The sequence below is a fragment of the Myotis myotis genome, unplaced genomic scaffold, assembly GCF_014108235.1.
Source record: "Myotis myotis isolate mMyoMyo1 unplaced genomic scaffold, mMyoMyo1.p scaffold_m19_p_11, whole genome shotgun sequence".
NCBI lineage: Eukaryota > Metazoa > Chordata > Mammalia > Chiroptera > Vespertilionidae > Myotis > Myotis myotis.
Window position 1 is genome coordinate 35836153 of NW_023416315.1, and position 23460 is coordinate 35859612.

Sequence of the window (23460 nt, forward strand, 5' to 3'; positions counted from 1 at the left end):
GTACCAGTGGCAGCCGTCTTGAGGCCACCTGACCAAAGGAGAGGGGCTGGCACCCCGCCACCGGCCCAGGGCCCTCGCCTTGGAAATGAGCCGGGGTCACGTGCCCGCATGCAGTCCACCGCCCGTGGACCCTGGCCCGCCCCGGCCGCAGGGCAGAGGCCACCGGATCACGCGCGCCGCGGCGGCCCGGGACGGCCCAGCCAATGGGCTGGCGGCGCCCGCAGGACCCGCGCGGGCGGGAGGGCGTGGGGAGGCAGGCCGGGCGCGCACGCCGCCGGGCCCTATCGCCGCCTCCACCGCCTCCCGGACGGGAAGTGAGCTGCCCGGGTCCGCAGTGCGAGCGCGCCGGTGAGAGGGTCCCGCAGCAGCCCGCACGTGGGGCGAAGCATGGCGGCCGCCAAGGTAAGCGTCGGCCGGTTGCCCTGGGGAGCGCGCGGGTCGGATCGGGCCCGGGGGCGCGACAGGCCGGGCGTGCACGTGCCGGGTGGATGCAATGGGGACGCACAGGGGAAGGAGCGCAGGGCAGCTGGTCCACCTTGCAGCGGCGGACGGAGGGAGGGGACCGCCACTCCCGGGCGGCACCGGCGGCCCGAGCGCGCTCCGAGGCCGGATCTTGCCGCAGAAACTTTGCAGGGGACCCTCCCACTGGCTCCGGGAGCGGAGCCGGTGCCTGATAGGCGCCGGGCGGGCTCAGCTGAGGCCGGCGAGGCGAAGTCGGTGCGCCCGGGCGGGGGAGGGCCTGGGCTCCGCAGCTCCTTTGGGCCACCCAGCTCTCTCCTGCCCCAGGTCCCGGTGGTGGTTGTCCTGGGCTTCTTCTTCCCGGGACGGAGCGCGGGCTGAAGCCTGATCCTTTTAGGTTTCAAGGCTCCGCCCTCCCGCGGGCGGGGAAGTCACCTTGACTTCCGTTTTGGAGATGGCTAGGGAGGGTTGGCCTGAGGGAGCCTGCGGACCAACTCCAGAGGACCCCCACCCCCCACTCCTTGCCCCAACCTTTCTCATCCTTCTCCCCACTCCCCATCTGACAACACTTACATGCCGGCCTCCGAGCGTTTGAGAGGCTTCTTTTTAGAAATGACAGAACAGATTGTCCGGGGAGCCTGTAAGCCCTGTGAAGTTCTACTTAAAAGGAATTCTGCGGAATGTGAATCATTCACTCACCCAGAGGAAAGGCAGCTCGGACAGCTTGACCTTTCCTTTTTCTTGAAACCTGGACACCATTTCAGTCTCTTTGGACTCCATTTCAACTTCTCTGGCAGAATACCATATTTAGTCCCAATCACTTGAATCATTGGAATTTATTGCTTTTAATTTTTAAGTTCAGGAAGGCAGCCCTTTAATCAAGCCTATACAACTTCTTAGCTCATTTTAAGTGCAGTGAACTTAAATATACCCAACATTTCAAACATTTGTCCTTAATCAAAACTTCGTGATAACCCTCAAGAGGAAAACATGGCCAACACATCATATTCCTATTTATTCAAGCAAACTAATCACATTTGCAATGGAAATTGTAAGCAGACAAATATATTTAAATGCTGTTCAATGACTTAAGTTTCTCCAGGCTCCCCAAATCTGCATGCTTCTTCATACTCCTAGACTCTGGGGCCTAAGTGGCCTTTCCCTTTTCAGTAATTACTCCGAGTTCCATATTCAGGAGTATGCTGTGTATTGTGTGTGAGCACGTGGGTATATATAACTGTTTTAGGTAGACTCTCTGAGGATTACTGGGATTCATTTTTGGAAGCTGTGGTTAACCCTTTCAAACCTTGACTGTTTCTTTGCATTAAATTTGCATGCAATCAGAGTACAAGGCTTGGTATAAATTAGTTTCCTCTAGGTGAGTTCTTCCAGGAGAGTGGGTGGGAGTAGATACCCATACTGTACTGTCATTTTTTACATATGCAAATGAATTAAATCATTTCACTTAATTTGGAGATAAAATAATTGAGGAACTTAAATTGAGGAATATGCATATAATTGGAGTATAAGATAAGACTGATTAGTATGAAGTAAAACAGTGCCGTGGAAGCAGGTTTAACTTTGGGGTAGTACTTTTATTAAACTGTCACATCATATCAATAAGTACAGTTGAATTTTAGCCAAGTAGTGAGAGTCAGGGAAGATGAAACATTTCATTTTTACTCTTTGGGAACTTGTGTTTTATTTCTTTATTCATTTAAACTTGCCTCTTTTCAGGATATCTAATGGCTCATGTCATATATACATACTAGAGGCCCAGTGCACGAATTCGTGCACAGGTGGGGGGGTCCCTTGGCCTGGCTGGCAATTGGGGCCGATTGAAGGGGGCACAACTGGCGGAGGAGAGGAGGTTGGCCATTTGGGGGGGAGGGACTGCAGGAGGTTGGCCAATTGGAGTCGATCGGGGGGGGGAGGAGGGGGTGGTTGGGGGAGGGACTGGGGGAGGTTGGCTGGCCACAGGAGGTTAGCTGTTGGAGCACGCTGACCACCAGGGGACAGCTCCTGCATTGAGCGTTTGCCCCCTGGTGGTCCGGGCACGTCATAGCAATCAGTTGACCAGTTTGGTCGTTCAGTCGCTTAGGCTTTTATATATATAGACTAGAGGCCCGGTGCACAAAAATTTGTGCACTCGGGGGGGAGGGGGGCCCCTCAGCCCGGCCTGTGCCCTCTCGCAGTCTGGGACCCCCTCGGGAGATAACGACCTGCTGGCTTAGGCCTGCTCCCGGGTGGCAGAGGGCAGGCCCAATCCCTAGGTGCAGCCCCTGGTCGGGCTCAGAGCAGGGCCGATTGGGGAGTTGGGGCACCGCCCCCGTCATGCACAGAGCAGGGCGATCGGGAGGTTGCGATGCCACCCTCAGTCACGCTCAGGGTAGGGCCGATTGGGGGGTTGGGGCACCGCCCCCTGTCACACTCAAGGCAGGGTCGATGGGGAGGTTGCGGCGCCACCCCCTGTCATGCACAGAGCAGGGCCAATCAGGGGGTTGGGGCGCTGCCCCCTGTCATGCACAGAGCAGGGCCCATCAGGGGGTTGGGGAGCTCCCCCCTGTCACGCACAGAGCAGGGTGGATCAGGGGGTTGGGGCGCCGCCCTCTATCACCCACAGAGCAGGGCCGATCAGGGGGTTGGGGCGCCGCCACTGTCACACTCAGGGCAGGGCCGATGGGGAGGTTGTGGCTCTACCCCATCACACACAGAGCAGGGCCCATGGAGGGGGGTTTGGGGCGCCGCCCTCTATCACCCACAGAGCAGGGCTGATCAGGGGGGTGGGGCGCCACCACTCTCACACTCAGGGCAGGGCCGATGGGGAGGTTATGGCTCTACCCCGTCACACACAGAGCAGGGCCCATGGCGGGGGGGTTGGGGGGGTTGGGGCGCCGCACCCTGTCACACACAGAGCAGGGCGATCAGGGGGTTGGGGAGCTCCCCCCTATCAGGCACAGAGCAGGGCTGATCGGGGGTTGGGGCGCCTTCCCCTGTCACGAACAGAGCAGGGCAGATAGGGAGGTTGTGGCTCCGTTCCCTGTCACACACAGAGTCGCAGGGCGATCAGGGGGTTTGGGCGCTGCCCCCTGTCACACTGATCCTGGTGCCGGGAGGCCTCTTAGCTCCGCTGATCCCGGTGCTGGGAGGCATATTACCCTTTTACTATATAGGATAGAGGCCTGGTGCATGGGTGGGGGCCAGCTGGTTTGCCCTGAAGGTTGTCCTGGATCAGGGTGGGGGTCCCCACTGGGGTGCCTGGCCAGCCTGGGTGAGGGGATGATGGCTGTTTGCAGCTGGTCACACACCCTTCAGGGTGGGGGTCCCCACTGGGTTGCCTGGCCAGTCTGGGTGAGGGGCTGAGGGCTGTTTTCAGGCTGGCGAGTGACTGAAGCTCCCAACTGCTCCTTTTTTTCTTTTTCTTTTTTATTCTGGGCCAGCTTTAGCTCTGGCTCCAGCTCTGAGGCCTCTGCTGCTGAAAGCAGGTATCTGGTTTGTTTGGGTTCTACAATCGAAAGACTGTATCAACTCCAGCTCTGAGATCCCGGCTGGCTGAAAGCAGGTTTCTGGGGTTTTGTTTAGCTTCTATATTTGTAGCAATGTTTCAAACTGCAAGCTCAGAGGCCGGCAAGGCAGGCGGGGAACGTTGGAGTCCTCCGTCACTAAAGTAAGCAAGCCTCATGTTAACTTCAAGCTGCCTGGCTGCTGGCCGCCATCTTGGCTGGCAGTTAATTTGCATATCTTGCTGATTAACCAATGGGAAGGGTAGCAGACGTACACTAATTACCATGTTTCTCTTTTATTAGATAGGATATTTACAATCCAACAAGACATCAAAATCAAGTCAGAGTAGATGAGAAAACAGCATAAAGGGGAAAGTAAGATGAAGTCAGGGCTAAGGTTCACGGAAAATATGGATTTACTTAGTAGAGATGACTGAATTTTCTAGCAGCCAAGGCAAAGAGAAAACGATCTGTGAGGTCAGCTACTTGGGAGAGAGGCCTCCTTGTATTGCTATCTGAGGGCAGTCTTTCCTCACATCCTTTCACATGCTGTGAGCAAACTGCACTGCAAACTACCTACTGACCACAAATATATGTATGCGGGCTCCATAAGGCCATTTCTTACAATGTCCATCATTGTACCTCACAGGCAGTGCAGTACATGTAGTCTTAAAATGCCCCAAATGAGCTGTGCTGGAGTACTTCAATCCAACCGTGCCCCTTACTTAGATGCCTTTGGGCACAATCCTTGGGTGATTCTGTCAGCTACAATCAGTGCTGGGCAGCCCATGTTAGTGGCCACCCTCTGCTTTTTGCTGAAGTGCAGATACTCCATGTTGCCATGTTGAACACAGAGCCATAGGGTTAACAATCTCATCCGGGTTAGGGTTGACATTCCCTCTTAAAACTAGGAGAGAAGCTCCCTTCCATGGAGGGTCTAAGAAATTGGGCCAAGAATCTGGGACTCAACAATTGTAGGTGAATGCCAGCACTCACTATGGTGACTTGTTTGACTCTTCAAGCAGATTTGTTATTTTCTGGATGCACCGAGCCACAACTAGCAGTGTCCTGATCTCTTGACCATTTATTCTTAGTTTCCTTGGTTTTTTATTTAGTCAAATGTAATGAATTATTCAATAGCCTTCTTACTAAATAGGAAGGCTGAGAATTTAGTCTTTGCTTTTTGTTTTGATTTCTGCATGAAGAATAATACTTAATGATGCAAGAGGTGTTTGTTTTTCATGAAGTAACATTGATCTAAAACTCCTGGTGTTTTGAGATGAACTGGAAAGCGCTTCCATTTGCTTGCTGCCTACTTTTGTGGGAATAATCTTGGGTTGTTAGATGGTAAATGATAAGTGATGTGCCTGAACTGTTTGGGTTGTTTTGAATATTTCTTTGAAAAACTTCCAAACACTGCCCTGTATGTATTACAATGAAAATGAGTTGTTTTTTTGTTTTTTTTTTAAACTTCTTTCCCTCTGCCCCATTTTGGTTGTAGTGAACATTTCCTCTTTGTCGCTGGTTGAGTTTATACATTCAGAATGATGAAATTAAACTAGATGGAAACTGTTAACAGAGAATGCTCACTTGGGTTCAGGCATGAGAGATGTTCAGGTGTAAAACTAGACATGGACCAATAATTTGGGTGACATTAGCCTAGAACTAAAAGAAAGAAATTTGGGGACAAACGAAAGCATGGATAATACACGCATAACTTGGAAATACTGAGGTTTTGGTTCTAGACCACCACAGTAACACGAGTCGTAATCTTTTAGCTGATGGAGGGTCTTGCCTTCCCTTTGTAAAAAATGCACATCTGTAAAGCACAATAAAGCGAAATGCAATAAAATGAAGTATGCCTGTTGTAATGGAAATTTGGTCTGTAGGACTAGTACATTTAGTATTGATATTGCATTCTTGGATGACTTGTTGCTATCATCATTGATCCATTTAAAATTGTGTATTCATTGGGTTCTTTCTAAATTCCACATGGGACTAAGATGAGGGTATGAAAGTCAATTGGACTCTATTTGGGCCTTTAAGAAAACCACAACCATATTAGAAATTAAGTCCTCTCATGGAAGAGCCCTACGTTTAGAGTTAGTGCTATCACAAGGGCTGTGGGAGCATCAGGGAAGGAGCCCGTTTCTGTGGGGGTGAGAGGAAGAAATGTCTCAGGGTGGTATTTCGCAAGAAGTGAATGTCCCAGTGATAGGAAACAGCAAATGAAAGGCAGAGAGGTGAGAGCACATGCTACAGTTAGGGGATGGCGGGTAATAAAACAAATCGAAGAGCAGCTAACAGTTATTGAGTGCTTATGAGATAGGAGATTTAATTTTAAAGCTTTTCATTATAACTCCCTTAATGCCTTTAACAGCGTTTTATACTATCATCCCAGGTTTACAGATGAAGACTGGGATACCAAGAGGTGATCTGATAATCAGGAAGGAAGGAGCTGGGGTTCAAATCCATCCAGTGTGGTTCCTGAGTCTGTGCTTTTACCCTGTCTACCATATTGTCCATCTGATGGTTTAGCGTGGTACAGAGTAGAGCATATGGGAGAAGGGAGAGATGGCCTAGGAGGGGGAATTAGGCACCTTAGTTATACCAAACTTTTATTTCAAGACTACTTACATAGCGCCGACTATGTACCAGGCATTTCCCCTAGTGCTTTACAAATAATCACTCAATTAATGTTCATAATACCAAAAGGTAGGTGCTCTCTATTTTTGTCCTCATTTTACCAGTGAGAAAACTGAGGTCCAGAGAGGTTATGTAATTTCCTCAAGGTTGTACAGCGAGTAAGTTATACAGCCTGCGTTTGAACCCTTCCAGTCTGTATTCAGAGTCTCTGTTCTTAACCCTTCTCTTCCCAGGCCTTAAAAAGAGTTCCATTTGCAAAGGTGCATGTGAGGATTCACACACCATCAATTAGGAACATGCATGTTTCCTGACGGTGCCAGTTCAGTCATTTGTATCTGTAGAATGCTTTTTGGCGCTCAGCATATGTTCCATTCATATACTGAGCGTATATTTGTTAAATGGCTTTCAAACCACATTGCACAGGGCAGGGATTGTCATATGCCATTTACCATACAATTCATATACCATACAATTCACCCATGTAAAGTGTACAATTTAATGGCTTTGCGTATCGTCACAGAGTTGTGCAGCTGTCATCACTGTCATATACCTTTGTAAAAAATTTTAACCCAGTATTTAACCTCCATTTTATGTTTCTCATCCTGTAATAATACCCTCTTCAGAGGTTTGTTATTGAGGATAAAATGTGATTGAGTTTATTAAGGATGTTCTGCAGATTGAAGTCTTTCTCTTCTTTATGGTAAAAAAAATGCTAGGCATTTGGTGGTATAATAATAGCATCATAAAGCAGACCAGTTGTTTGTGGTAGGCAGGAAGGAATGCTTGAGTTGGTTTTATGCTACTATGATGATGGTACGTGTTTGTGGTTTCATTGACGTTTGGATTTAGGGTTTCTTAAATAGATGGAGGTGGATAAGCCTTGGGGGATATATAACACTCTTCCCTTTATCAATTCTGTCCTTTTTACCAGGTGAAGAAATGGAGTCTCAGAAAAATTTATAATTGGTCCAGTTTCCCTTGAAGTCCCTTTGCATTTTGCACTATTGTAGGCCAAGGATTCTCAGCACATTGTAGTCATCTGAACAGGTATAAAAACGTCGATGCCCGGGTCTTACCCAGAGGTTCTGATTTCATTAGACTTCGGCATGGCCTGAGCCTCAAAGTTTTTTAAAAGCTCTCCAGGTGAATCAAATGTGTTTCTAAGGCCACTGCCCGAGGCTGTTCTTGTGCTCTTTGCTTCAGTTGGTCCTCTGATGGCTCCTTCTTGGGATAAGGAAGAGTGAACGCAGTGGGATAAATGAACATCCCTGGTGTGTCCGTTAAAAGGAAGGGTGTGTGGGGGTCCCTATAAGTCCTCTTCTTTCTTGGCTACTTAATTTCAGTCCTTCTGCCCCGTATCACCTTGGTGCTCAGACATCGAGTTTATACACTTTCGTAATTATCCTAGAATATAGGTTTTCCCACCAAAGCGGTTGAAAGCTCCTTTTGTCTCCTGCAAAGCCTCGGTGGTATTGTAGGTCAGGGTGGGTGCCCGAGGAGGGAAACATTGCCAAGCACAGCCCTGGTCTGGCAGCCTTTCCCCTGGTGAACCTAGTTCCGTGTGGTCCCTGCTCCCCAGTTAGGTCACCCGGCTTTGTAAGCCTTGGCCAGCAAATACAGAAGTGGGGGCCGGGAAGGGTTGAAAGTCAGTGTGTAGTGTAAGAAAATCAGAGAGCAGGTCTTTCTGGATATTGAGTTCTTTCCTGAGATTGCTGGCGGAGTCTGACTCCTGCATCTTTGACCTTTTGTCGTGTGACCAGCCTCCGCTTCTGTTGAGTTCTTACATGGTATCATTCTTGCTGTTCTCCACCGTCGATGAGGACTGGTGAGCATGGTCCCTTCCTGTGCTCCTGCAGCATAAGCACCTCTCCTTCCTGCCATGTGTGCTTGGCTGCCTCTGGTGGGGTCTTGGAACAGAGAAATGTATTGATTTGCTTGGGAGTAAGAAGGATGTACCCTGTCACAGGGATGTAATTCCCTTAGAAAAATATTTAACAACTGAGCAAACCTCTCTCTCTCTCTCTCTCTCTCTCTCTCTCTCTCTCTCTCTCTCTCTCTCTCTCTCTCTCTCTTAATGGCTTATTTAACCAGAACTTCTGGTTGGGTCATACTGACCCAGCCAATGGTGGCTTTGGTCTGTTCCCTCAGAATTATTCCCAGTGGCTATTTTGTAGAGTGGTTGGTGGTCTGGTCTGTTGATTGGAAAACTTTAAAAGATAGAGTACTCATACTCCCCATTTCTTTTGGAAATTTGCTGGTTGAAAATAGGCCCGATGGTTCCTTGTGACTTTAGGTGCTGACAGCATAGCAAAGTGGGCAGCGTTGTAAGTCTTAGCAATTCAACCTAAATAAGCCACTCTATTTAATGACTGTTATTAGGCTGGTTGCTTTGTCTTGATTTCCACATGTAGTCACAGCTTCCACATGTTATCCGTGAAAACTGTTGATATGAGTGGGATATCTCAAAAGACACAGTTTTATGGTAAAATATCTTCTGCATAAGACATTTACAGTACAATTTGTAAGAAAATTGTAAGTGTAGAAAATATAAGTAAATGTAGGGGAAGAAAAAGTTTTCCTCAACCCTCTCTGGGTCTCTGGCTGGGTCTGAAAATTAAACTGACAAAGACAAATTAACAGGAGAAAAAGCATATCAATTGTATTGAATTTTTAGAAGTACATGAGCGCCTTCACAGGGCAATACGACCCCAGAAGAAGTGATCAGAGCAAGAAGCTTTTATTCCTTTTAGACAAAGAAATAGTACTTTTGTGAAGAATTGACAGGAAAAAGGGTGTTAGGTTAGGGTTAGTAAATGGTGAAGAAGTAACCAGGCAGATAAGGGTTAGTTTAACAAGGTCTGTTTGTACAGATTTCTTGGCCCCCAATTCCCCATCTCTGGTGATAGGACTGTCTTCCCTCTTCCTGGTACGGGGAGGGCACTCTTAACCTGGGGTTTTTATGACCAGTTTCAGAGAAGGAGGGTGCATTGGTGGTTGGGTAGGAGGTCACAGTGCCCTTCCTGTTTCTGCCGTTTTTTTTGTGTGTGTATGTTTTTTTTTGTGTTTTTTTTTCCAGATTTCTTCAGCTTAAGCTATTCAATATGCCAGGGTGCTGTATTTTGGGGTAGTGTGTTTAGAACTCCATCATAAGCCTGTTTTGATGCATCTTTAGTGTTTTCTTCAGGTTAGACATGTGATTGCATGTGTCTGGTACTGTCCTCAGTTGTGGGCTAAGCTTAGCAAAGGACCCCGACTGCTCCATCAGCTCAGAACTGCTTGCTCATGTGGGAAGAGGCTTTAAGAACTTTTTATTTTTTTAAATCAGTAGCTCTGGTTTATTGAAAGAGCCCTGGACGAGAAGATGTCAGAGCCTGCGTTACAGGCCCACTGCTTCTACTGATGCTAAGAACATAGGGAAGTCTAACTTCTCTGGTTTCTTAGTCTCGCCCTTGGGAAATCAGGGACTCTCTGTGACAAGCAAGAGGAAACATAACATATAAAAACACTTTGGGCCATAACCGGTTTGGCTCAGTGGATAGAGCGTCGGCCTGCGGACTGAAAGGTCCCAGGTTCGATTCCGGTCAAGGGCATGTACCTTGGTTGCAGGCATATCCCCACTGGGCGGTGTGCAGGAGGCAGCTGATCGATGTTTCTCTCTCATCGATGTTTCTAACTCTCTATCTCTCTCCCTTCCTCTCTGTAAAAAATCAATAAAATATATTAAAAAAAAAAACCACTTTGGGAATTATGAAGTGCTGTAGCAGCGGTTCTCAACCTGTGGTTCGCGACCCCTTTGGGGGTCAAACGACCCTTTCACAGGGGTCGCCTAAGACCATCGGAAAATATATAATTACATATTGCTTTTGTGATTAATCACTATGCTTTAATTATGTTCAATTTGTAACAATCAAATTGGGGGTCACCACAACATGAGGAATTGTATTAAAGGGTCGGGGCATTAGGAAGGTTGAGAACCACTGTGCTATAGGAATGTCAAGAGATATCTGTTGGAGACGGTGGGACATTTGTACCTAAGTGAAAACTAGGGGACATAGGAACTATTTGACCTACCTGAACCAACCATGGCGTACTTTTCCTAATTGTGATGTATGAAATATTCACCGTAACGCTTAAGTAGTCCAAGTCTCTGAGTGGTCTTTCTGGAGCCTTGAGTTGAAAGTTTTGGTCCCAGGACCAGCAGCACTGGTTTTACTTGGGAGCTTGTTAGAATTGCAGCATCTTTTGACTGACTTTGTTTGGGGCAAACATAGAATATTGGGGATCAGCTATAATTATAAGAAATACTAATCATGCTCTGTTAACCTTGACTGCCTTGTTCTGATTAAAGAAAGGACATTCTAACCTGGCTGGGAGTTGTATGCCCCCAGGACCTGGAAATCAACCTTGGAATGTGATCCATTCTCATTCAAGAACTGTCTATTAATATGGAAAGATTAACAACCTGGTTGCCCAAACAATGGAGTCCCACTCCAGTCCCCATTGCCTACCTCCCCATGCCTGCAATTCCTACTTTCCCATGTCCTTCTACCCAATATAAGCAGTTTATCGGGGGCTGTAGAGCAGATTTTTGTGGGTGACCTGCTGCTCTCCTAAACTGCCGGCGGTTTTGGGGTAAATGCTCATATATGATTCAATCCTGTTTCTGCTTAATTGGCTCAAGTAGTGACAAGCAGCCTGGACCCATTGGTGATCTGGTTCAACTTTAGGTTGAAGATTCTGTGGCATTGGACCCTGCATTCTTAGCTAGATCCCCTGGGGATTGGATGCACAATAAAGTTTGAAGACTTTTGACTGGAACTCTTATTATTGTATCATTACATGTATCTATCTGCCCTTTCTAAACTAAGGGTACCTCACCTTTTGACTTGGTTGTCTGTCAGTCTAACTTTTTGCGGAAATAAATACATAGTGACAAAATTCAGTATAAATTTTGGGGTTTTAGAACTCATTGGATCCCACACTGGGGACAGGGTATTATTTTGGAACACATCTCTGGATTATTGCTTAAGGGAATGTGTGATTATTCTGTAGGGATTGTACGTTTCTCTATTTCTTGACTGCCAGCCCACACTCAAAGTTCCTGAAATGGAATTGATACCTGTTCTTTTGTTCAACATCCTCTCCTAAATGTTACCAGTGATCCCAGTCCTGACGCTGTTGGCTCATCCTTACTATTTTTGACCTCATGGGACCTGTGTCCCGCCACTTCCTTAAACACCCTACATCAGCTTTCATGGTGTCCCCTCTGAGGGCCTCTAATTCTCATATTCTGCCTTTATTCTCCTTTGCAGCCTTCTTCTCGTCCTTCTGCTTCTCTCTGAAATGTTGGTGTCCCCAGGACCCTGCCCAAGATCCTATTCCCCCTGGAAGGTGATGGCTCCACGTTCACTCCTCACGCGCCAGCCTTGCATTTTCAGCTGTTTGTTGGCAATCTCAACTTGCCCGTCTCAAAGATATTGCAGAGTCCGCTTACCTAGAATTGAGTTTGTCTTCTTGGTTGTGCCTCAGTGTCAGCCTTCAGCATAGTTTTCCCAAGTACCTGTTGAGGGCAACCAGGGGAGACATCACCTGCAAGAATTTGGATGTGGGCAGAGATGGGTTAGGCAAACTCTTCTTCCCTGAGAGGCGTTTCCTGTCTTCTCCATCGATGTTCAGGTTGCCATTGCTTTTTAGCCACAGCATTGCCATAGCTTCCGAGCTGGTCTTGCCTTTGGTCTTTCCCCTGTACTTCTCTCTCCATTCTGTCCAGAACTGTCAAAAGACGCTTCTAAGATTGGCTCTTGTAGTCATGTTAGTAGCAGTATTGTGTTCATGGGTATAGATCTTCACAGTTTTAAAAAAATGCTTTGAAGTGTGTTACTGGGACCAACCATCCGCCAGCTCCTATACTAAGTGCCGGGCTTCCCCAAATGATAAGCTTGGGTGTGTTTTCAAGAACTTAGAGTTGACAGGGATTAAAATAGACAGAGAATCTGAAGACCCAAGTTTCATGATTTGACCTTCATCATCACCTACCAGGTAGAAAGGAAGGTGTAACCTTTTTTGACAGAGAAATTTAAGAGTGGCCGCTTACACTTCTGTAACTCTCATACAAGCCAGGCACTGTTCTAGGCACTCTGTGTATGAAATAATTTAATCTTCACAGCAGTCCTATGACATGTCGTGCTGTATTGTCTCCATTATACAGCGGGGAAACTCACCTGCACAGAGAGATGAAGTGACTTGCCCAAGGTCACACCGCTTCTGCGTGGCAGAGCTGTGGTTTGAACACAGGCAGCCTGGCTCCAGAGTCCGAGCACATGACCACTGTGCCACATTGCCCTCTTTAATTTACCAGCTACACAGTGTGGATTCATGTTGCATGCCGAATGCAATTTAATCTCTTCACCCCGCTGACGCCTCCTTGGCCTTGGCTGTTGTCAAACAGTCATTCCCTTGTCGTGCCCTTCACAGCCGTGTGTGAATGGGACCTATCCAAACCCTGTTCAGATTCCTTGCCATAAAGCTATGGCAACAGGGTAGTGGGGAAAAAGGAGCCTGCTTGTTTAACTTAGAGTTGTCAGAGATAGGAATGTTTTTGGCCATTTCTCTATATTGGCGGGCAGATTTTGTTTATTTATTTTTTAATTCTTCCCTTCAATTTTAAGAAAAGGGGTCTTAGTTTTATTTCCCTATTCCTTGAAGCACCTGAAAGGATGTTAAAAACCCATGTCCTAAGTTTATAGTTTTTACAGTTGGTTGGTTCCAATCAAGGTGCAGACACAGTCCACACATGGCATTTAGTTGCCATGTCTTTTAAGTCTTGCTAGCCCAGTCGTGGAGGTAGGTGGCTTGCAAGGAAAGGCTAGTGATGTGTCAGGTCTCTTATCTGATTCTGCCGGGCCCGCCGGCAAGCACTTTCCTGCCCCGTGAGCATGCCCACACTCTTTCATTGCAGGTGAAGTTCACGCTGTGTTTGAGGATTCCACTTTCTCCCATTGTCTTCCACTCGGTTCTGGAAGCAAAAGCTCAGGCCCTGGCTCTTCTTTGTGGTGGTGCTTGAAGACCTCTGTTGGTCCATTTTTGGTGTCCACCAGCACTTTGAGAAGAGGCTAGTTTTGACCTTTGTCCAATTTTCTATTACATTATTTGCCTTTTCATATTGATTTGTTCTATGTAAGAACCGTGGCCCTCTGTCCTACCTGTTACACATTTATTTATTTTTTATTTTTTGCAACTGATGTTTAACTGGCTCACACTCACTTTTGATTTAAAAAATTTTTTATATTATATATTAATATTTTCCTTTACCGAATTCTGGGTCGTCTGTCATGTTTAAACACGGCTTCCCACCTTAATATTACACAAGAAACCACTCATGTTTTTTCTAGCACTCTTTATAAGCCTCTCCCTCTTTTTAAAGATTATATCTGATTATCTGCAGTTATTTTGATATAAGATGAAAGGTTAGGGGACCAGTTTAATTTTTGTAGTTGTCCTTCAACCCTAGGAGGTCATGAACTGCCACTAGTGCCACATCATCAGCCAGTGTGGCTGCTACCAGCTCAGCCCAGACCCTCTGCTGGTTCAGATGCTTAAGCTGAGAGCCTTCCCCTAGGGCTCCGCTGTCCGCTGCTGACTCAGCCAACGGGCCTCGGTGAACATGGAAAGGATACCAGTCGCTGGGGAGCCAGGCACTGCCAGCTTCTCTCCCAAGTTACCCTCCTTTCATTCAGTGCTCATACTCGTGTTCTCTTTCTCACAGATAAGAAAACAGGAGGTCGTATTAATGGTTAACGATGGAGTGAGAGTTTAAACGTACAATTGTAAACCCCACAAAGTAGGTGTAAACAGGATTCTATGAGGGGAATCTGGTTGCAGAATCTGGAAAATATTCCTGGAGGAACTGGCATTTGACTTGGGCCTTTTAAATTTACTTTCAACAATAAAGATAAATTTAGGAAGAAAAGATTGGCAGCATTGCCTGGCCAGTGTGGTTCAGTTGGTTGAGCCTCATCCCATGCACCCGGAGGTCCCTGTTTGATCCCTGATCAGTCGTGTCACAGTCCATGGGCTGTGGCAGAGGGTGGAGGAGGGGCTCACTCGAGTGAAATCATGCAGATACTTTGGGATGAATCCAGGCTGTGCAGAGGGCTCCTGTTCTTTTTCTTTACACTTCCTCTGCGGTACTTGGACTATTCTTCAGGTGTATGATGTTGACGCACAGAAGAATTGTGAACAGGTAGGGTACCATTTAGTGGAAGCAACTTTTCTATTGTCTTTGATTAGCTGCTTTCCGCTGCATTTATTAAGTTAGCTGTTCTCTCTCCGAATCCATTTTAACTTCCTGTGGCAGTATTTGGGCTCCAGCCACTTGTGTGATCTCCTAAGTAGAGCCTTTCAGCACTTTATAAATATGCCATATACTTTTTATATTCCTTTGTTCCCTGTCAGGAACACACATCCCAATCTTCAGAACAGCACAATCAGTTTTTATTCATTTAAGGAGCAGTAGTAATTTGACACTTGCTAATGTGTAACAAATTATATTGGGAGCGATAATTACAATTGCAGCTGGCTCCTAATTATACTGTAACCTTGATGCTTAAAAAAAAATTGAGACTGAGTTCAGCATATAATACTGGAGAATAATACTCTGCATTAGGCAGGTCTGCCTTCTACTGAACCCTGGGCATTTATGTATCATAATGCCCAATCAAAAAGACTTTATTTTAAATTGCTTTCGTCTACAGTGTTGTCCAGTATCACGATTCATAAGGATTGCTTGAAGTCTCCATCTTTGCTTGCCAAATTCTTAGCACATCCTCCAAGTATTATAATTAGTGTCAAAAACTGGGCTGTAGAGTATTTTTGTCTCTGTGGTTGACTACTGCTCATTTAAGACCACGTGTCTTAAATGCCTCAGCTTCCTCATCTGAAAAATGGAGATATTAATGACTCTTCACTTTACACAGTTTTAGAGATTTTTAAATGAGATCAGATGTAAAGCCATTAGCATAATGTCTAGCATAGTGTCAAGGGTCCAGTCAAAGTTAGCTGGTCAGTGTTAGTTGCTAAAATCAATAACAAATGACCCAGCTGCTAAGACTTTGCCTCCCTCCATTACCCCTGACTCCAGCAGAATTACGATCTTAGTTCTGCAACCACTCTACCTTGTGATGATGGCATGTATCACCACACTCTTTGTACCAACCGCTTGTTGATAAGTCTATCATTCTATCTGCAGGCAGGGTCTCTGTTTATTTGGCATTGTCTCCTCAATGCCTGGCACTGGGCCTAGCACACCGTAGGCTTCCCCTAGGCCAGTGGTCGGCAAACTGCGGCTTGTGAGCCACATGTGGCTCTTTGGCCCCTTGAGTGTGGCTCTTTCACAAAATACTGACTTCTGCGCACGGGCCACCAAGTTTCAATCGCACTGTACATGCGCGCCTGCATGTGGTATTTTGTGGAAGAGTCACACTCAAGGGGCCAAAGAGCCACATGTGGCTTGCGAGCCGCAGTTTGCTGACCACTGCCCTAGGCCATTGTGCAGCATGAATGAGCCAGTGGAGCAGCACCATCTAAGGCAGTGGTTCTCAGCTGGGGCTGGGGTAGTTTTGCCCCCTGATGCTATTTGGCAATGTCACATCTGGGAGGAGGGGATTACTACTGGCACCTAGTGAGTAAAGTCCAGGGATGTTGCTCAACATCCCACAAGGCACCAGACAGCTGCCTACAACAAACAGTAATCTGATCCTAAATGTCTGTAGGTCCAAGGCTGAGCAACCTGCCTGCCTGGCTTTGGCATTGTGGAAAAGGGATGGGCTTGGAGCAGATCAACCTGTTTGGCCCGCAGTTTTCTCCAATGTAAAGGAAGATAATCCAACCTGCTTTAAGGATTCTCTGAAAGAAAGGGAGATTCTATGGGTGTGTGCCTAATGACTGCCTAGTCAGGTTCATCTTGATGGCCCTGGCTATCCATGATTTAAAAAAAAAAAATAGACTTTATTTTAGTTTCATAGCAAAATTGAAAGGAAGGTTCAGAGATTTCCCATATACCAGCTGCTTACACATATTCCTAGACTCCCCCATTATTATCATCAGACACCAACAGAGTGATAACATTTGTTACAATTGAACCTACATTGACACATCATTATTACCCAGAGTCCATGGTTTATAGTAGGGTTCACTCCTGATGTACATTCTATGGGTTTAAACAAACTTTATAATGACATGTGTCCATACAGAGTATTTTCTCTGCTCTAAAAATCCTCTGCGCTCTGTCTATTCTCTTTCTCTACACCCTAACCCTGTCAACCACTGATCTCTTTCTTCTTTGCCTTTTCCAGAATGTCATGCAGTTGGAACCATACAGAATATAGCCTTCTCAAATTGACTGCTTTCACCTAGTAATATGCATTTAAGTTTCCTCCATGTCTTTTCATGGCTTGATAGCTCATTTCTTTTTAGGACTCAATAATTTTCATTGTCTGGAGGTACCATAGTTTATGCATTAATTGTCAAGATGTTTGTCAAATGTGTGCAGGTGTTTGTATAAATATATAAGTTTTCAACTCCTTTGGGTAAATACTATGAAGTATGAATGCTGGCCTAGCTGATGTCCCAGTTGTTGAGCATCTAGCTAAGAACCAGGAGGTTGCAGTTCGATTCCCTGGTCAAGGCACATGCTTGGTTTGAGGGCTTGATCCCCGGTGTGGGGTGTGCAGGAGGCAGCTGATCAGTGATTCTCTCTCATCATTGATGTTTCTCTCTCTCTCCCCTCCCTTCTCTGAAATCAATAAAAAATATATTTTAAAAAAAGAAGTATGAATGCTGGATCGTATGGTGAGAGCATGTTTAGTTTTGCGAGAAACCTCCAATCTGTCTTCTAGAGTGACTGTACCGTTCTTCTTTCCTGCCAGCAATCTGTGAGACTTCCTGTTGTGGCACATCCTCACCAGCATTTGATGTTGTCACTCTTCCAGATTTTGGCCCTTGTAACAGTTGTGTAGTAATATCTCATTGTTTTGATTTGTAATTCTTTGATTGCATATATGATGGGGAGCATCTGTTCACATGCTTGTTTGCTGTCTTTATATTTTCTTTGGTTTGCTTTCTGTTAAGGTCTTTGGCTCATTTTTTAATTGGGTTGTTTGTTTTCTTATTGTTAAGTGTTACGAGTTCTTTATATATTTTGGATAACAGTCCTTTATTTGCTATTCTTTTGCAATATTTTATCCCAGTCTTTTCATTCTCTCAATTCATTCGCTTGTCTTTTCATTCTCTTGATAATGTCTTTCATAGAGCAGAAATTTCTGTTTTAATTAAGTCTAGTTTATCAGTTCTTCCTTTCATGGATCATGCCTTTGGTGTTATATTTAAAAGTCTTTGCCAAATCCACGGCCATCTAGGTTTCCTACTAGGTCTTCTTTTCTAAATTTATTTATTGATTTCAGAGAGAGAGGAAGGGAGAGAGAGAAATATCCATTTGCTGTTCCACGTATTTATGCATTCATTGGTTAATTCTTGCATGTGCCCTGATTGGGGATCAAACTCACAGCCTTGGCATATTGGGGTGGCTCTCTAACCAACTGAGCTACACGGCCAGGGCTACTTTTATATATATATATATATATAATCTTCTTTTTACATTTTAGCTCTGTGATCTCTATATAGCTTTGAATTTTACATTTAGCTTTATGGTCCATTTTGTTCCACAGATCTTGGGTATTAGTTCTGGGTTTTCTTTCTTTCTTTTATTTTTATTATTTTTTTTTGTGTGTGTGTGTATGTGTTTTCCTCCCAATCTTTTTTCTGGTCGACTGGTCAGTTTCCTGCCCCCTGGTGGTCAGTGCACATCACGGCGAGCAGTTGAGTGGCCTTAGCATATCATTAGCATATTATGCTTTGATTGGTCGAATGGCTGATGACCGGACACTTAGCATATTAGGCTTTTATTATATAGGATACTCTTAGTCTCAGATTCTCTCCTCAGCTGTGTCCAGTCTACTAATGAGCTCATCAAAACATTCTTCTTTACTCTTTCAGTAGTTTTTGATCTCTAGCATTTCTTTTTGGTTCTTTCTTACAATTACCATCTTTCTGCTTACATTGCCCATCTGTTCTTGCATACTGCCTACTTTATGCATTAGAACACTTAGCACATGAATTATAATTGTTTTATATTCCTGGCCTGATAATTTCAACATTCCTGCCATATTTGAGTCTGATTTTGGTGGTTGTTGTGTCTCTTCAAATTGTGGTTTTGCCTTTTGGGATGTCTTGTAATTTTCCTTGGTGGCAGACATGCTGTACTGGGCAAAAGGAACTGCTCTAAAGAGGCCTTTGGTGATGAGATGGTAGGAAGTACATTAGGTGTCAGTCCATTAGAGAGCCTGTGTCCCTGGATAGTATATTTCACATGTGCTTCTCAGTGTTTTCTTCCTCTTAGGTGGGAGAGGATGGCTGGAGATGTCTGGAGTTTGGGATTGCCTTCCCTCTGACCAGTTAGGCTCTGATAAATCCCCAGCAGCTTAGGCTGTCATTAGATCATTTCCCCGGAGGGCAGACCTTGGTGTAAAGAACAGAGGGGTCCGATGGGTTTCAAAGTGGTTTTCCTCTCCTCCTGCTGAAGAGCAAGGTGTTTCTTTCATCGATGATTCCTTGTGGGGACCGGGTGGAGTTCCAGGAGTCGAAACTCACCAAATGTGGGGAACCCCCTATGTCTGGGTCCCTTAGAGTTTTAAAACCTCCATCTTGTCCACAGGTGAGCCTCCAGCAGTTCGTTATTTCCTGCTCAGACACTGGTTCCCATGTTGGTTTCAGTTCACAGGTTTCTGCTCTGGTCGGCTATGATTCCCTGCTCTGCCTTTCTGTGTCTCTAATTTTGGGGGCAGTGGTTTTCCTAGTGACCTCACTTTTCTATTGGAAACTTCTATTGAGATACCCCTAGTCTCAGATTCTAGGTAGAGTTGTTGATTTTTCAGCTTTTCACTTGTTGGATAGATAGAGTAGCAGCTTCTAGGCTTCTCACCTGCTGGACTGGAAGCCAGAAGTCTCCCCACCATCTTTTGTCTAACCTTTCTGTATTGGAGAAAATCTCCACATTATAGGGCCTGCCTGCCAGAATGAATGAGTCAGAACTCAGTTCCCACCTTTCCTGCAGCCAGAACAAAAGCACATGACCTAGCTCTGCCAATGAGAGGCTGACGCTTGGCTTTGATTTGGAAGAGAGCAGCATGAGGAAGCTGCTTGTGTGTGAAGTTCCCATGGCGGCTGACCTGACAGGGAGCTAGGCTCCCTGCTTTTGTTGTGAGATCGGAGGTAGACTTCTCAGCAAGTGATTCTGGGATAGTTTCCGGCTTCTCTGGTGGAAACTTAGCCTCAAGCTGATTCTTCAACCTTCCTAACGAGACTGTGATTATCCAGTAGAATTCTAATAAAGGATTTTTCCTCTTAGCTTGCCAGCTTTTATTGTTTATTTCTACGTTGAATACATGCTGGACCTCCTCGCCTTCCATTCCTATTTGGGATTAGAAATATCATGGAGGTGCTCTCAGCTTATATTTTTTAAAGAGTAGCTAATAATCACTACCAACAGTAGCTGTCACTTCAGGATTCACAAAGTTGGTTGTGTGTGTGTGTGTGTGTGTGTTTTAATTCTAATTGATCCTCAAGATAACTTTTTGAAGTAGATAAGTAGATTTTGGCATTTTCCCCATTTTATAGATGAGGAAAGTCAAACTCAGAGATGTTAACTGACTTGTCCAAGGTTCAAGTTAGCAGCACACTGAGACCCAAATATTTATTCTCAAGCTGGGGATGTCTGTTTATGGCAAGGTGAGCAAGCACCTTCAACTATCTCCATAAGAAATTAAAAATATAAACAGAAAAATGCCTATTTCAGAAAGACTCATACTGTCTCTTGTCAAATTATTACTCTTGGGAACATTTACTGGAATATTGGCTTTAGCTTAATAACAATAATAATAAAGTCTAAAATTAGTGTGCTTAAAGCTATTTTGGCATAACAGAACACAGCTAAAACATTGACATTCTTTTTTTAACTGTGATACTCTCCTTGTGAATATCAGGATTTTATGGTGATGGTGTTATGGTTGTTTAATGTTTGTCTACAATAGCACAGAGTTAAATCCACCACATTTCACAACCTACTGAATCCTTTGATAAACATCTCCCACAGCCTTGAAATGACCTGCTTGTGTAATTACCCAGTGGGTTAACATTTGTGATGTCTGGTGCTTTGTAAGTCAACTGTTGAGTGACATGAACTTTTGGGATGGATTACACAAAAATGTTGTGGTTTAAAGAATACTTAGCAAGGCATCTTATCTGTATGCTAATTTATATTTCAATGACTTTTTTCGTAATTCCTACTTTTTTTATTAGAAATTAGGGAAACTGTAGAATGAGGAATGAGTGACTCAGTGAATTCAATGAAAATTATTTTTCTTAAATTTTATTAAACACCTCTTTCTTCCTCCCAAGTTAATGGTAACTGTGGTTTTGGGGAATTCTAAACTTTCTTTTGTAATTACTGATTGTATCAGTCAAGGTTCACTTGCGGAGAACAGAATCCACTCTAGCTGGGTTAAGCAGAGGGAGTTTTATTACAGGGTATTAAATGGCTTCCAGAATTTGTTGGGAAGGTGAAGAAACAGACTTTCGGTTGAGCTCTCAGGAATGACTTCCAGAGCATCACAGCAGAGCAGGCCACCAAGGGAATAGCTGCCTCTTGTGCAGTCATGAAACCACCTAACAAATGGCGAGTGTTTCAGAACCATGCTGCTGTTGACATGGCTTGGAGGTTGCCACTGGAAAATCAGACACTTTGTATGATGGTGCTTGCTAAGACACGGCAGAAGTATGGCCCCTAATTTCCCAATCTCTGCTTTCCAAAACTCTGGCTTTTAAATCTCACCCAACTTCACCTAATAGGGCAGCACCTAGACCACATAGCTGCAAGGGAGCCTGGAAAATGTAGTTTTAGCCTTCCAGTCTTTATATTTATAGTACAGGAAGGTACATGGGAAGAAGCTTCTAAGTTGTTAGGTCACACCCAGTAGTACTTTCCATTGAGATTTTGGTCTGCCTACTACACTTATTTCCACAGGTACAAAAGACTATGCAGGAACATTTTTCCCTCCACCTCCTATTCCGGCTTGTCACTGCATGCCTGCATGTGTGTATGTGCACATCTTTCTCCACCGCCCCCCGTCCTCCGTCCCCCCCCCCCCCCCCCCCCACACACACACACGGAGTAGCCTGCTTTGGATGAGCTGTCTCTTCTGGTTTTTGTTTTTGTTTTTGTTTTCAGATCTAAGGTAAAAAATTACTTCATGACAAGTAGGATTTTCAGTGTAAGCTTGTCTTGGTTTTCAGACCTTTAGGTTTTTTTTCTGGCGGGGATGGGGGGTGTTGGGGGAAGTATTGCTAAGTGAAGGCTGTGTTGTGCAGTTGGTGAAGTAGCAAGCTGAGGTGAGGACCTTGGGTTCTAATGCAGTGGTTCTCAACCTAGCCAAACATTATACTCTCATGAGGAAGCTTTAAAGATAGCCTAATTCGATTGGCCTCTGGTAGGACCTGAGTACTGACAAAATTTAAAAGCCCCTCAGGTGACTTGGATGAAACAGAATTGGGCATTAGCTAAAGTTGTGGTTCTTAAACTTGAACAGGACCAGGATCAACTGCAGCGGTTCTCAACCTGTGGGTCGCCAACCTGTGGGTCGCAACCCCTTTGGGGGTCAAAGGACCCTTTCACAGTGGTCGCCGAAGACTATCAGAAAACACATATAAAATTACATATTGTTTTTGTGATTAATCACTATGCTTTAATTATGTTCAATTTGTAACAATGAAAATACATCCTGCATATCAGATATTTACATGATGATTCATAACAGTAGCAAAATTATAGTTATGAAGTAGCAACGAAAATAATTTTATGGTTGGGGGTCACCACAACATGAGGAACTGTATTTAAGGGTTGAGGCATTAGGAAGGTTGAGAACCACTGAGCTAGAGGACTTGCTAAACCATAGACAGCATTCCCTTAATAGTGTATGCACTTTTGTCATAAAATATACCCATATTCCTTATGATTGAGCTTGAAATCCATTGAGATTTCAGACCCAGTCATATCAAACCAGGGAGAAAATTTCCTCATGGAATGAAATGAGCACATGTGCTCTGGCAGTCAGAGCTGGTGAGTCAGACTGCCCAGAGTGGATTTAATTCCTACTTAAATATATATATATATTTAAAAAATTGATTTCAGAGAGGAAGGGAGAGGGAGAGAGGATAGAAACATCAATGATGAGAGAGACCCACTGATCAGCTGCCTCCTGCATGCCCCCTACTAGGTATTAAACCGGCAACCTGGGAGCCTGCACCCCCAATGGAGGGTGGTCTGGCACTATGTGCCCTGACCACGGACTAGAACTGTGACCTCCTGGTTCATAGGTCGATGCTCTGCCACTGAGCCACATGGGCCCGGGCTGTGGAATCTACTCTTATAATGCAAATTTAAGAAGCGTAATGATAAAATCAGGCAATTAGATTTTAAGACTTGTAGCTTTAAACAATTACATGCCGTTAGTATATGAGAAAAATATATATAACAATGAAAGTAAGTCTTCTGAAAGTAATCTACAGTTTGCTGACTCTTCCAAAGCCCAGCGAACTAAAGCTTCTCAAGTGATGCACACTGTGCCTGCTGAGCAGTGATTCTGAGTTGGCTAATACCTTTCTGTGGTTCCCTCTTTCCAGCTCATAGAACTATCTGGGTATTGGTTTTACCACCAGGTAGAATCCATCTCAACACACCTCA

At 45.0% G+C, this 23460-nt stretch overlaps 1 protein-coding gene across 2 annotated transcripts in view; it reads left to right on the top strand.

Moving 5' to 3' along the window:
* Positions 1-210: 210 nt before the first annotated feature.
* Positions 211-23460, top strand: part of SLC25A13 (solute carrier family 25 member 13) — a 169466-nt gene continuing 146216 nt past the window's right edge. For both annotated transcript variants that reach the window (XM_036328099.1, XM_036328101.1), the window contains exon 1: positions 211-402. In XM_036328099.1, the coding sequence (XP_036183992.1) occupies positions 388-402 (15 nt within the window). In that variant the 5' untranslated portion in view covers positions 211-387. The remainder of the gene's footprint in view (positions 403-23460) is intronic.